The sequence below is a fragment of the Sus scrofa genome, chromosome 6 (assembly GCF_054392235.1).
Source record: "Sus scrofa isolate SSC_HxYL_T2T_F1_AM1 chromosome 6, Sscrofa_HxYL_maternal_Yorkshire_Landrace_v2.0, whole genome shotgun sequence".
In the NCBI taxonomy this organism is placed as follows: domain Eukaryota; kingdom Metazoa; phylum Chordata; class Mammalia; order Artiodactyla; family Suidae; genus Sus; species Sus scrofa.
The window spans coordinates 120,376,148-120,392,151 of NC_139388.1; the positions used below are offsets into that span (position 1 = coordinate 120,376,148).

Genomic DNA, 16,004 nt, shown 5'->3' on the forward strand with positions numbered 1-16,004 from the left:
GGTGCGGCCCTAAAAAAGCAAAAAAAAAAAGCAGAGCTCCTTGGTGGCTTGGCAGGTTAAGGTTAAGGATCCAGCGTTGTCCAGGTTGCTGCTGTAGTGCACACTTGATCCTTGGCCTGGGAAATTCCCAGTGCCATAGCATGGCCAAAAAAAAAAAGAATTAAAAAAATTTTTTATTAAAGTGTAGTTGATTTACAATGTCGTATCTATTTTGGCTGTACATTAAAGTAACCTAGGCGTATATATATGTGTGTGTGTGTGTATACATATATACATGCATATATATGTGTGTGTATACATATATATATATACATATACACACACACACATATATATACACACATGCATTCTTTTTTCTCATGTTATCTCCCGTCATGTTCTGTCAAAAGAGATTAGACACAGTTCCCTGTGCTGTACAGTAGGAAAAAAAAAGAATTTGAGGCACCACTGTCTAATGGAAATATAATGCAGAACATATGTGTAACTTTAAATCCTCTAGTAGCCATACTCAAAAAGTAAAAAGAAATAAGTGAAATTAATTTTAACATATTTTATTTACCCAAATGTAGCCAGAATATTATCCTTTGAACATGTAATCAATATACAAATTGTTGAGATATTTTGCTTATATAAAGATAAAAAATATATATAGTATATATATATTTTGTGTGTGTGTGTGTGTATATATATATATATATATATATATATATATATTTTTTTTTTTTTAGGGCTGCACCCACATCATATGGAGTTTCCCAGGCTAGGGGTCAAATTGGAGCTGTAGCTGTAGGCCTATGCCACAGCCACAGCAATGCAGGATCCGAGCCACATCTTTGACCTACACCGCAACTCACACCAATGCCAGATCCATAACCCTCTGAGTGAGGCCAGGGCTTGAACCTGCATCCTCATGGATGCTAATCAGGTTCCTTAACCGCTGAACCATGACAAGAACTCCTGTGTATATATATATTTTGTATACATACATATGTATGTATGTATAGCCTTCAAAATCAGTGTGTATTTTATACTTCCAGCCTATATCAATTTGGACTAGTCACATTTCAAGTGCCTGGTAGACACATTCGGTTAATGGCTACTCCATTGGACAGTACAGATGCCAGGGACAGATACATCTAGGTGTGCATAAAGATTTAACAAGGTAGTTGCATGCTGTTTTCGATTCTTCACTGGATGCTGCTCCTGTGAATTGACACCTGCAGTCATATATCCCAGTGTCCTAAGAGATGCTAGTTGGAGAACAAGTATCAGCCAAATCAGATGTTCCCTGAATTAGGAAAGGGAGGAAGTGAAAGGGACAGAAAAAGTAACCCAGGCACAGGGGGTTGGTGTGAGCCTCTCTTTCTCCTTAATGAGGTGCTCAGACTGTACTTTTCTTCCAAAGAGATTAAAGTGTTTCAAGTGTCTATTAACTGTGTTTCTGTTCTGTCCCTGTGAGGTTACATATTTACATTTCTCATAAAAACAAAAATGTCAGTACCAAGACTAAGAATATCAAGTCCAGGAGTTCCCACCATGGCTCAGCGTGTTAAGATCCTGACTAGTATCCATGAGGATGCAGGTTCGATCCCTGGCCTTGCTTAGTGGGTTAAGGATCTGTCATTGCCACAAGCTGTGGTATAGGTCACAGATGTAGCTGGATCCCATGTGGCTGTGGCTGTGACATAGGCTGGCAGCTGCAGCTCCAAATCAGCCTCTAGGCTAGGAACTTCCATATGCCACAGGTGTGGCCCTAAAAAAAAAAAAAAAAAGAATATCAAGTTGGGGAGTTCCCACTGTGGCACAGCAGGTTAAAGATCGGTGTTGTCTCTGCAGCAGCACAAGTTCAATCCACAGCCCAGCACAGTAGATTAAGGATCCAGCATTTTTGCACTTGTGGTGTAGGTCACAGCTGTGGCTTGAATTTAACCCCTGGCCCAGGAATTTCCATATGCCTTGGGTGTGGCCCCCCAAAATGTGTATATATATATTTGATATATATATCAAGTCAGAAAGAATGAGGACTAGAAACTAGATCTACCTATGTTTTTTTTCTTTTTCTTTTTGTTGATGCTGCACTTTGTTCCTTTTATTTTATTAAAATTTTTTTTTTTTTTTTTTTGTCTTTTTGTCTTTTGTTGTTGTTGTTGTTGTTGCTATTTCTTGGGCCGCTCCCGCGGCATATGGAGGTTCCCAGGCTAGGGGTCTAATTGGAGCCGTAGCCACCAGCCTACGCCAGAGCCACAGCAACGCAGGATCTGAGCCACGTCTGCAACCTACACCACAGCTCACGGCAACGCCAGATCGTTAACCCACTGAGCAAGGGCAGGGACTGAACCTGCAACCTCACGGTTCCTAGTCAGATTCGTTAACCACTGCGCCACGATGGGAACTCCTGCTTTTCCATTTCAAAGGCAATAGTTTGGATCTATTAACCCCAGATTCCAAGTCCATCCCACTCCCTCCCTCTCCCCCTTGGCAACCACAAGTCTGTTCTCCATGTCCATGATTTTCTTTTCTGTGGAAAGGTTCATTTGTGCCGGGTATTAGATTCCAGATATAATTGACATTCTATGGTATTTGTCTTTCTCTTTCTGACTTCACTCAGTATGAGAGTGTCTAGTGCCATCCATGTTGCTGCAGATGGCAGTATTTTGTTCTTTTTATGGCTGAGTAGTATTCCATTGTGTATATATACCACATCTTCTTAATCTATTCATCTGTCGATGGACATTTAGCTTGTTTCCATGCCTTGGCTATTGTGAATAGTACTGCAGTGAACATACGGGTACATGTGTCTTTTTCAAGGAAAGTTTTGTCTGGATATATGCTCTTTTCTTTTTTTTTTTTTTTACTTTTTACTGCCACACCTGCAGCATATGGAAGTTCCCAGGCCAGGGGCTGAATCGCAGCCACAGCTGAGGCCGGCACCACAGCCATGGCAACAGTAGATCTGAGTCACATCTGCAACCTATGCCACAGCTTTCTACAACACTGGATCCTTAACCTGCTAAGCCATAATGGGAACTCTGCTGCATTCTTTTTTTTTTTTTTTTTTTTAACCTCTAGTTAAGTGACTGCTGTCTAATTATCAATAGTTTCAGTAATATTTATGTTCTATGCCATTTCCAGGTGTATATGTCCGTTTTGTCAGAGGGAATTGGATGAAGACAGCTTGCTGGATCATTGCATTACTCATCATAGATCAGAAAGGAGACCTGTGGTGAGGATTTGTGTTACTATATATATCTGGAATGTCTGAATATTTGATACATATTAGAAAATCCATTTGATGGGCTTCTATTTATAGATATAAAGGATAATTTATGTTAAGGTTATGGTGATTCTATGACATTAACAATATTTGAAAGTGTTGAGTTGAAACTAATAAGAATTATCCGTGTGCAATCACTCATTTATGAAATTAAACAGCATTATCTCTTATACATAGTCATGGGTGTAATCAACTAAGCAGATCCGAAATGCACAGTTTTAAGATCTAACTTTGGTATACCAACTGTGGTCACATCCAAAGTGAAAGATATTTTTTTAAATAATGCAAACAGGGCTATCATGACAATATACTAGAAATGAAAAGAAGAAAGTCATTTATCTTTTTTCAAGAGTTTGCGTTTTTATTTTTTAAAATTAAAGTTTTATTGAAATATAGTTGATTTACAATGTTATGATAATTTCTGCTGTACAACAAAGTGATTCATTTGTACATATACACATATCCATTCTTTTTCAGATTCTTTTCCATATAGGTTATCACAGGATGTTGAGGAGAGTTCCCTATGCTGTATAGGAGGTCCCCATTGACCTGTTTATTCTGTATACATTAGTGTGCACATGCAAATCCCAAACCCCCAATCCAACCCCCACCACCTGTCCCTTTGGTGACCATAAATTTGTTTTCAAAGTCCATGAGTCCCTTTGTTTTGTAAATAAGTTCATTTTTTTTTTTGAGTCCACATATAAGGGTTATCATATGATATTTGTTTTACTCTGACTTCACTGAGTATGATTTTTTTTTTTTTTTTTTTTTTTTTGTCTTTTTAGTGCCTCGTCCACAGCATGTGGAAGTTCCCAGGCTAGGGGTGGAATCAGAGCTGTAGCCACCGGCCTACGAAGACACAGTCACAGCAATGCCAGATCTGAGTTTGCTCTTCGACCTATGCTGCAGCCTGCAGCAACACTGGATCCTTTAACCCACAGAGCGAGGCCAAGGATCGAACCTAAATCCTCATGGATACTAGTTGGGTTCTTAACCCACTGAGCCACAACAGGAACTCCAGTATGATAATCCTTGGGTCCATCCATATTACTGCTAATGGCATTATTTCATTCTTTTTTATGGTGGGGTAATATTCCATTGAAGATATTCCACATCTTCTTTCTCTGTTCTTCTGTTGATGGACATTTAGGTTGCTTCCATGTCTTGGCTATTGTAAATAGTGCTGCAATGAACAGCGGGGTGTATGTACTTTTCAAATTATCCTGGGTATATGCCCAGGATTGGGATGATCATATGGTAGATCTAGTTTTAGTTTTTTAAAATGGAGTATTAAAGAACTAGCATGTACTCAGATAAAGAAAATTTATGGTGATCAAAAAAACTCCAGTTTAGAGTTCCCGTCGTGGCTCAGTGGTTAACAAATCCGAGTAGGAACCATGAGGTTGTGGGTTCGATCCCTGGCCTTTATCAGTGGGTTAAGGATCCAGCGTTGCTGTGAGCTGTGGTGTAGGTTGAAGATGAGGCTTGGATCCCGAGTTGCCATGGCTCTAGCATAGGCGGGCGGCTACAGCTCCGATTGGACCCCTAGCCTGGGAACCTCCATATGCCGCAGAAGCAGCGAGGAAAATGGCAAAAAGACAAAAAAAGACCAAAAAAAACCAACTCCAGTTTGGGAAGTAAGAAATGTTTTACTTTTTCAAAAAGCATTTCCACTTGTGTTTATTCTTTCACTTGTCTACAAACATACATTTATTAATTTATTTTTGTTTTATATTAATTTTATTGGAATGTAGTTGACTTACAAAGTTATGTTAATTTCAGGCATACGGCAAAGTAAATCAGTTATACATATTCATACATCCATTTCTTTTCGATTCTTTTCCCATACAGGTTATTACACAGTATTGAGTAAATTTCCCTGTGTGATGCAACAGGTCCTTGTTACCCATCTGTTTTATATACAGTAGCATGTATACAGCAATCACAACCTCCTGCTTTATCCCTCCTCCCTCAGTGTTTTCCATCTGGTAAACATGTTTCATTTCAAAATCTTTGAATTTGTTTCTGTTTTGTGAGTTCTATTGTATCATTTTTATTAGATTCCACATATTAGGGATCATATATATTTATCTATCTCTGCCTGACTTCACTTAGTGTGCCATTTTCTAGGTCCATCCATGTTGCTGAAAGTCATTTATCTTTATTATTAATCAATCTCTTGTTTATTTCATAGTCTGAGTATTGATCCATATGTTCACACATTAAATATACATATTGCTTATCATTTCCTAGGTACATTATGAATGTGGCCAATTTTCTTTTCAATCTGGCATTTTAGTTCTACTTTGCAGTGTGGTGTTTTGTTTTTTTTTTTTAATTGTTATTTCCCCCAACACCCTTATTTTTTTTCCACTGTACAGCCTGGGGACCCAGTTACACATACATGTATACATAATTTTTTCTCCCATTGTCGTGCTACGTTGTAAGTATTTAGACATAGTTCTCAGTGCTACACAGCAGGATCCCATTGTTAGTCCTTTCCAAAAGCAATAGTTTGCATCCATTAACCCCAAGCTCCCAATCCCCCCACTCCCTCCCCCTCCCCCCGGGCAACCACAGGTCTATTCTCCAAGTCCATGATTTTCTTTTCTGTGGGAAGGTTCATTTGCTGGATATTAGATACCAGATATGAGTGATAACATATGGTATTTGTCTTTCTCTTTCTGACTTACTTCACTCAGTATGAGAGTCTCTAGTTCCATCCATGTTACTGCAAATGGCATTATTTTGTTCTTTTTTATGGCTGAGTGCAGTATTCCTTTGTGTATATATACCACATCTTCCTAATCCAATAGTCTGTTAATGGACATTTGGATTGTTTCCATGTCTTGGCTATTGTAAATGGAGCTGCAATGAACATGAGGGTGCATGTGTCTTTTTTAAAGAAACTTTTGTCCAGATATATGCCCAAGAGTGGGATTGCTGGATCCTATGGTAATTCTAAGTATAGATTTCTAAGGTACCTCCATACTGTTCTCCATAGTGGTTGTAGCAACTTACATCCCCACCAACAGTGCAGGAGGGTTCCCTTTTCTCCACACCCACTCCAGCATTTGTTATTTGTGGACTTATTAATGATGGCCATTCTGACTGGTGTGAGGTGGTATCTCATGGTAGTTTTGATTTGCCTTTCTCTAATAATCAGTGATGTTGAGCATTTTTTCCTGTGCTTGTTGGTCATCTGTATATCTTCCTTGAAGAAATGTCTATTCAGGTCTTTTGCCCATTTTTCAATTGGGTTGTTGGCTTTTTTTGCTGTTGAGTTATATAAGTTGCTTGTATATTCTAGAGATTAAGCCCTTGTCAGTTGCATCATTTGAAACTATTTTCTCCCATTCTGTAAGTTGTCTTTTTGTTTTTTGGTTACCTTTGCTGTGCAAAAGCTTGTCAGTTTGCTTAGGTCCCATTGGTTTATTTTTGCTTTTATTTCTGTTGCTTTGGGAGACTGACCTGAGAAAATATTCATAAGGTTGATGTCAGAGAATGTTTTGCCTATGTTCTCTTCCAGGAATTTGATGGTGTCTTTTACAATTTTCATTTCTATATAGTTGTGAGGCAAAGCAGGATAATGATAGGTATATTATCACTTACTATTTTTGAACATTTGGACTGGTGCCAGTTTTTAAGATTTGAATTTGCATTCTTGTATATTTAAAGCTTTCTGTGAGTTCCTGACATGGCTCAGTGGTTAATGAATCCGACTGGGAACCATGAGGTTGCAGGTTCGATCCCTGGCCTTGCTCAGTGGGTTAAGGATCCGGCGTTGCCATGAGCTGTGGTGTAGGTTGCAGATGTGGCTCAGATCCTGCATTGCTGTGGCTCTAGCATAGGCCAGCGTCTACAGCTCCAATTCGACCCCTAGCCTGGGAACCTCCATATGCCACGGGAGCGGCCCTAGAAAAGGCAAAAAAAAAAAAAAAAAGACAAAAAATAAAAATAAAAAAAAAAAATAAAAATAATAAAGTTTTCTTTCTATAGGCTTCTTTCCTGAGAGGAAGTTCCTTAGGTTGGTATTTCTGGGACCAAAAGTGCAACTTTTTATTAACTCTTGAAATGCATCCTATAAAGTTTGAGTCCATTTATATCTGTGTTGGCAATTTATGAGTAAACCACTTTCACCTCAACCTGGCCAAAATTTGATACATTTATTTAAAAAACTACCCAGTCTTAACAGATGTAAAATGATACCTTGAAGACTACTTTGAATTTTATTTTAGTTTTATGGTATGTGTGTGTGTGGTTTTTATATATAAATTTAGTTGTTGTTGGTTTTTTTAAATTTTTTTAGGGCCACACTTGTGGCATGTGGAAATTCCCAGACTAGGGGTCAAATCAGAGCTGCTGCCAGCCTACACCACAACCACAGCAATGCCAGTTCTGAGTCACATCTGCAACCTATACCACAGCTCACAGCAATGCCAGATCCTTAACCCACTGATCGAGGCCAGGGATTGAACCCACATCCTCATGGATACTAGTCAGATTTGTTACTACTGAGCCACGAAGAGAACTCCATTTTCTTATATTTGAGTTTTACAGGCTTTTTATTTTTTCATTAAATCCTTCCAGAAAGTGGATGAGATTGAAATGTAACTATATTAGGTAGATGACAGATAGAGAGATAGATATATAGATAGCCCTCACAACAATCCTATGAGGTGGATATGATTATTTCCATTTTAACAAATGATAAGCCAAGGCTCAGAGAAGTTAGGTAAGCTTACAGCTGATAAGTAAACAGCTACAATTTGAACCTAATAATCTAACTCCAGGGCATAAACACCTGTTCTCTTCTGGCAAGTTCAAGAGAAAAGCCCCACATGGAGTTCTCCTGTGGCAGAGTGGGTTAGGGATCTGGTGTTGTCACTGCGGCAGCTCTGGTTACTGTTGTGGCAAGGGTTTGATCCCTGGCCCAGGAACTTTCACATGTCATGGGCATGGCCAAATAAAAGTCCTATAGCATAGTCAAAGGTATCTGTTATTCATGCTGATGGCTCAGAGGTTTGGCCTTGGAATGGCTAGCCAGGAGCTTGATATGTGTTGGGGAGCCAGGGGAGATTGTCGTGGAAGGAACTGGGCTAAGGAGGTGTTTTATGATAGGTCCCTAGGGAACCTGCCTAGAAGAAGAAGAAGCTTAAAGAAGGCATTAAGGTGACATAATAATGACTACCATTTACTGAGTTCTAGGTGCCTCTTTGTTTCCTCCGAACAACCCTGTGAAAGAGATTTTATCAAAGCTGTCTGGGAGTTCCCGTCATGACTCAGCGGAAATTAATCTGACTAGGATCCATGAGGACACAGGTTCAATCCCTGGCCTCACTCAGTGGGTTAAGGATTTGGCATTACCGTGAGCTGTGGTGTAGGTCACAGATGTGGCTCAGATCTGGCGTTGCTGTGGCTGTGGTGTAGGCCAGCAGCTACAGCTTTGATTCAACACCTAGCCTGGGAAGCTCCATATGCTGAGGGTGTAGCCCTAAAAAGCAGGGAAAACAAAACAAAACAAAACAAAAAGACTGTCTGAGCCCAGACCAGTAGTGTCTGTGGTACTGCTCTGGCCAGATGAACACAAGGCCCTCTGGACATGGGCTGGCTGCATTATAGCATCAGTCAATCCAGGGCAGACCCCATACTTGTCCATCCATTGGTACTGTGTACCTGCTGCAGCAGAAATCCAGTCCACATGCTGTTCATTTTGGCCATCATATTGAAGGTGGCCCATGAAAGCTGAGTCTTCTATGATTTAGAGGTCACTGAAGAAAGCCAACATAATAAACAAATAAACCAGGAATGGTGGGATCAGATTGCCTGTGGAATTTAATAGTTAAAAGCCTAGGCTTTGGAAGAGATAAGCTTTGGTACAAAAATCCCATTAACGTCTTTGCCTCTGTTTCATCATTTGTAAAATGGAGGTGATGATGTTGGTGATGCCTTTTTCACAGGGTAGTAGACAATGGGTCAAATGTTGATGGTGGGTTACTGCCACTTTTGCAGGTATATAAAATCAGGGCATGAGGAGTTCCCATCGTGGCGCAGTGGTTAACAAATCCAACTAAGAACCATGAGGTTGAGGGTTGGATCCCTGGCCCTGCTCAGTGGGTTAAGGATCCGGCATTGCCATGAGCTGTGGTGTAGGTCGCAGACGCGGCTCAGATCCAGTGTTGCTGTGGCTCTGGTGAAGGCCGGCAGCTACAGCTCCGATTCAACCCCTAGCCTGGGAACCTCCATATGCCATAGGAGCGGCCCAAGAAAATGGCAAAAAGATTAAAAAAAAAAAAATCAAGGCATGAGATTTCTCAGAGAAAGCCATGTACTCTCACAGGGAGCCTGAGCTAGGAGTAGGGGAGGTGAGGTGATAAAACTTTACCACAAGGCTAGGATACTGTCATGTCCTTGAGGCAGGACCAGATTGCTCAGAAAAGCCATGGTTCTGTAATACACCAGGGCTGTCTAGAGGTGGTCACTTTAGGTTTCCTAGGTTAGTGTTTGATGCTGAGTAGAAACTTTAGATACATGCCACTCTGAATGATCTAGCGCCTCTAGAATTCAGATACACACTGAGGTTATGAAAAGGCTAGAGGTCAATACTAGGGCAGGATTGGGTTTCAAGTGCTTAGGGATTCCCCCATGGGGACACTTGAGTGAAACCTCCATGATGGAATCCTTGGATGGGGAGAACTGAGTCTAAGGCTGCTTTTGAATTGGTGTGGAATTATTGCTTTAAAGGACTGATTGCTGGAGTTCCCATCGTGGCTTAGTGGAAATGAATCTGACTGGCATCCATGAGGGTGCAGGTTAGATCCCTGGCCTTGCTCAATGGGTTAAGGATTCGGCATTGCCATGAGCTGTGGTGGGGGTCGAAGATGCAGATCAAATCCCTAGGTGCTGTGGCTGTGGTGTAGGCCAGTGGCTATAGCTCCAATTTGACCCCTAGCCTGGGAACCTACATATACCATGGTACCATGGCCGGACAAAGACCAAAAAAAAAAAAAAGGACTGATTGTTGGCTTTGCCTTCAGATAAGATCAGTGACATCATCTGACTCACCAGGTGTAAGATGTTTCCTGGCAGAGATTTGGGCAAATGATGTTGCCTTCTAGATAGAATTAGATAATTCAGAGATCAAACCACAAGTGACTCATCTTTTCTTTCTGAGTTGTGCAAGTCTGGGGTAATAGGTTAAAATCATTAAGGAATTTTGACTTTTTTCAAATGTAGCCTTAAGAAGTCAAAACAGCTTATAGAGTTCCTGTTGTGGCTCAGTGGGTTGAGAACCCAACGAGTCCATGAGGATGCAGGTTTGATCCCTGGCCTCACTCAGTGGTTTAAGGATATGGTGTTGCTGTGGCTGTAGGGTAGGCTGGCAGTTGTAGCTCTGATTTGACTCCTAGCCCTGCAACTTCCATATGCCACAGGTGCAGTTGTAAAAAGATTTTTAAAAAGTCAACAGTTTCTTTTTCTGATACAGTAATTATATTCCTCTTCCATGTTTTATTTTATCTGTGGTCTATTGAACTCAAAAGGAGCAAATGACACAAACACCATGTTTCATACCAAATTATGAGGCCAATCTAAGAGAAGTTTAGTATTTTATCTTATAAACGGAAGATGTTTCAGCAAGAACCACACTTTCTGGCTTTTCTCTCTGCCCAGTTTTTTCTTTCACTGGTTGGCTCTTATTTATCCTTTAGAGCTCAACCTGAGTCCCGCTTCCTCACTTCTTTGACACACTAATTTCAGCTCTTGCTTTTCTCCCCCTTTTTTTCTTAAGTATCACAATTTGTCCCTCCTAAGTTCATGAAGCAGTAGAGCTCAATTTCTTTATTCAACACTGCATGCCCAGCTCCTGGCAGAGAACCTAGCACATAGTTAAGATGTAGTGATATGAAAAATAGGATATCACAGGAAAACTAGTAATTCTCTTGTGGCACAATGGGTTAAGGATCTATTGTCACTGAAGTGGCTCAGGTAGCTGCTGTGGCATGGGTTGGATCCCTGGCCCAGGAACTTCCACATGTCACAGGCTCAGCCAAAAGGAAGAAAGAAAGGAAGGAAGGAAGGAAGGAAGGAAGGAAGGAAGAGAGAGACAGACATAATTCCATTCACCCAGTTTCCCCAGTTTCAAAGGTAGTCTTATTTTCTGCCTTTTGCTCCTGAGATTCATTCCTTATGGGAAGGGACAGGACTTCAACCAAAATTATGTTGATAAAAGCCTGAGGCATTGTCCCTATAGCAGTTTATTTCCATGGGTTTGTTTTCAGAATATCTGAGGCTTGCCTGGGCAGTGAAAGTGTATATGCATAAATGTTTTGGAAGGAAGAACAAATTTCATTAGATTTGCTTCCAAATTCCTATTAAATTAGATGTGCAGTCTGGTACCTTAATTTTGGATACGTATTTGCCTGTAATTATTTTCAGTTCATGTCTCTTTTCTTTTGGTATTGGATTCAGGTATATTACATTTCTTTTCTAATGACATTTGCTATCATATAGAAAGTGTTCTGTAATTGGCAGAGTTGCTGTGGAGGTTAACCTAAACCACAGATAGAGCTGGGTGTCCATTGTAACAGACATTCCAGAGGACTGAAGTTGGTGGTAGCTTCTTCTATAGTGGCTGTTATTTACCTGTTGTGTTCACCATCAGGTAAAGTCCCCACTGAGATGAGGCCAACATCTTTTGAAGGTACACTGTACAATTGTTGGCTCTTAATATGAGCAATATGGCCTGGGAGTATATTTGAATAAAGACATATATTAAAGGATGAGCTGACATCAGGAAATTGGCAAGCTTAGGGAGTAGATGAACATTTAGGTACTTAGATAATGATCAATCAGTTTCTCTCTCTCTCTCTCTTTTTTTTTTTTTTTTTTTTAATGGTTTTTAGGGCCATACGCATGGCATATGGAGCTTCCCAGGCTAGGGGTCGAATAGGAGCTATAGCTACCGATATGCCATAGTGATAGCCTCCAGCCACATCTATGACCTACACCACAGCTCACAGCAATGCTGGATCCTTAACACACTGAGCGAGGCTAGGGATTGAACCCCAAACCTCATGGTTACTAGTTGGATTCATTTCTGATGTGCCACAACAGGAATTCCTATCTTTCTCTTTCTGATTCTTACCCTCTCCTTCCTCAGGTTAAGAAACAGAAGAAATTTTTGGAGTAATGTAGACACTGGCTCATTGTTTTGCAGTGTCTTTAGTCACACCATTATGTTTTCTGTATATCTAAAAGCCGAAGCCTCGGGCGTTCCCATTGTGGCACAGCTGAAACGAATCTGACTAGTATCCATGAGGATGCGAGTTTGATCCCTACCCTCACTCAGTGGTTAAGGATCCGGCATTGCTGTGAGCTGTGGTGTAGGTTGCAGATGCAGCTTGGATCCTGCGTCAACCCCTAGCCTGGGAACTTCCATGTGCCTCGGGTACGGCCCTAAAAAGACAATCAATCAAATAAAAGCTGAATCCTCCACTAATTCCCTATTAACTTCAGACTGAAAAACAAAAACTACTTGTCTTGCAAGTTCACGTTCCCAGAGGGTTATGGATCCAGCATTGCCTCAACTATGGTGCAAGCCGAAATCGTGGCGAAAGTTCAATCCCTGGCCCAGGAACGTTCTCAAGCCAAGAGTATGGCGGCAAAAAAAAAAAGTCCAGGTTTTCTGTATCTTTCTCGGCCACTAGACTCAAAGCTCCTTAATTGTGGGACCAGGGCTTAGTCTTCTCTGTACCTCTGGCTCTTGACTTTGGGACAGTCCTCAGATGAGTATATTTGAGAAGAACTGGTCCCAATTTACCATTCCAGACTCTTCTCCAACCACTCCCCCCAGCGTGCCCTATCTCCAGCTTCACTAGCTTTTCCCATTGCCTAAGCAGGCCCTGTTCTTTTAGGATTTTTTGCTTTTTCTATGTTGCTTCCTCTGCCTGTGATGCTCCTCCCCTGCCTCATTCTTCAATACTCAAAATTCAGTTACCAGAAACTCTGCTGAATCCTTTCCTGGCTTCCTGGAAAAAAAAAACTAATGGTTCCTTTTTCAGTCATGAACAGCTGTCTAATCAGATTTTGAATATACTTGCTATGCTGTATTGAATGTATCTGTTTAAGGAGTTCCTGTTGAGGGTCAGTGGGTTAAGAATGCAACATTAGTGCCCATGAGGATGTGGGGTGGATCCCTGCCCTGGCTCAGTGGGTTAAGGATCCACCACTGCACAAGCTTTGGCATAGGCTGCAGTTGCCACTTGGATCCAGTATTGCTGTGGCTGTGGCGTAGACCAGCAACTGCAACTCCAATTCGGCCCCTAGCCCGGGAACTTCCGTATGCCACAGGTGCCAGAAAAAAAAAAAGAAAGTATCTGCTTAAGTGATAAGAATAATAGCCATTTGTTATGTGTGCCAAGGATGGAGGGAATATAAGTGACTGAGCTTCAAAATGTTAAATGAGATATTATTTTAAATCTACCAGTAGCCCTGCAAAATAGAGATAATTCTTATTTTACAGGTGAAGATTGATTAATTGTTAAGTCAGTGAGAGGCTGAGATGAAACCGAAAACTATTTTCCAGGTACCGGGAAGGCAAAAGTTAACAGGACACATGTAGTTTCTTCCCTTAGGGAGACCCAGCATTTCAAGAACAGAGATCAAACAGTAGTAAATGTATGGCATTTATTAAATGCCTAATATGTACCCAGCACATTTAAGGACATTATCTGTAAACATCACAACTATAAGGTGGTGATGGCATCTCCCTTTCACAGAAGAGGGCATTTGGTGGTGAGTTGTGATGTAGGTCACAGACACAGCTTGGATCCCAAGTTGCTGTGGCTCTGGCGTAGGCCTGTGGCTACAGCTCCGATTGGACCCCTAACCTGGAACCTCCATATGCCGTGGAAGTGGCCCTAAAAAGCTAAAGAAATTAATAAATAAAAAATAAAGAGAAACGTCATTGGAGTTTCCTTGTGGCACATTGGGTTAAGGATCAGCTTTGTCACTGCAGCAGTTTGAGTCACTGCTGTGGCATGGGCTCTATCCCTAGCTGGTCACTTCCACATGCCACAGATGCAGCCAAAAAAAAAAAAAAAAAAGGAAAGGGAAGGGAAACATCATCTAAATTAGATACTGTTAATATCTGTTACTGTTAAATTAGATACTGTTAAAATAAAAAAACATTGGATTGTCTAGATCAGACATTAGATTCCACTCTGATACTTACAATACTATAAGTTTAAGCTAATTCTTTTCTGCAATTGGATTCATCGACGAAATAATGATAGTAATTCCCTGGGTTGTTGTGAGGATCAATTGAAAATACCACATCATTTATCACATAACACATACCTTGCATTCAGTAATAATTCTGCATTTCGTAGTTTTAAAAATAAAAACATGGGAGTTCCTGTTGTAGCACAATGGGTTAAGAATCAAACTACAATGGTTCAGGTCGCTGCAGAGGCACAGGTTCAATACCTGGTGTGGTGCAGTGGGTTAAAGGATCCAGTGTTGCCACAGCTGCAGTGTAGGTCACAGCTTTGCTCCGATTTAACCCCTGGCCCAGGAACTTCCATTACGCTGCAAATGCAGCTGTAAAATGAAAAAAATAATAATAATAATGCATGAAAAAGTAGAATCTTTTAAAAAACCCTATGTTAAGACATAATAAAGTAGTATCTATAAAAAGAGTCATTTATATCAGCCGTTTGGGAAATACAACTTAAAACTACAAAAGATGCCACTACATCCCTGTAAAATGACTGAAATTTAAAAAAAGGTTGATGGTACCAATTCCTGGTGAGAATGAGGAAAAAAACCAGATAATTCACATATTGCTTGTGGGTACAGTTATTCTGAAAAATAGTTTGGCATTTTTTTTTACAAAATTAATTATAACATTAACCATATGACTCAACAATCACACTCCTGGAAATTTATCCTAGAGAAATGAAAACACATTTATGCAAAACATCCATACACAGATGTTCATTGCAGCTTTTATTTTTAACAGCCCAAAACAACTGTCCTTCAGAATTAAATGGATAAACTGTGGTACTTCCATACCATGGAATACTACTCAACGGGAAAAAGGAAGGAAATACTGATACTCACAACTATTTAAATGAATCCCAAGGCCATTATGCTCGGTGAAACAAAAAATTGAATTTTAAAATTTCTGGAGAACAGATCAATGGTTGCCACTGTTCGGGAGAGAAGAGAAAGTTAAGGGGTAGCACAGGGGAATTCTTTGCAGTCATGGAACAGTTCTGATTTTTCATTGTGTTTATGTGGTAAAATTTCATAGAACTATAAATACAGACACTACAAAATATGAGTTCACACAAAAACTGGTGAAATCGAAGTCAAGTATTGTGTAGTTAATTGACAATTTTCCCCTTTCGGTAAAGCACCGTAGTTATTCAGAAGTTACCATTCGGGGAAGCTGGGTGATGGCGACATGGTACTTCTCTGCATTCTTTTTGCAATTTTATGTGCGTTTATAAATATTTCAAAATGAAGAGTTTTTGTTTTTTGGTTTATTTTAGAAAGCCATTAATGGCTACTAAAATAGGAAAATATGTATAAATACCAATACCTGATGCTGGTGTGTTAAAATCTATATTGCTGGTGGCAATATAAAACTCTAGAGCAGGAGTTTCCGTTGTTGCTCAGCGGAAATGAATCTGACTGGTATCCATGAGGATGCAGGTTTTTT

General features: G+C 40.3%; 1 protein-coding gene across 11 annotated transcripts in view; it reads left to right on the forward strand.

Moving 5' to 3' along the window:
• Positions 1 to 16,004, forward strand: part of RNF125 (ring finger protein 125) — a 53,852-nt gene that overhangs the window by 21,725 nt on the left and 16,123 nt on the right. For 10 of the 11 annotated variants that reach the window (XR_014807823.1, XR_014807824.1, XR_014807826.1 and 7 more), the window contains one exon: positions 3,133 to 3,223. Coding sequence is in view for 7 of the 11 variants with exons in the window: in XM_013999274.3 (XP_013854728.1) it covers positions 3,133 to 3,223 (91 nt within the window). In the remaining 4 variants the exon portion in view is untranslated. Of the gene's footprint in view, positions 1 to 3,132; positions 5,591 to 7,089; positions 7,262 to 16,004 lie in introns of those variants that run through there. The other variant, XR_014807825.1, reaches the window with a different exon arrangement.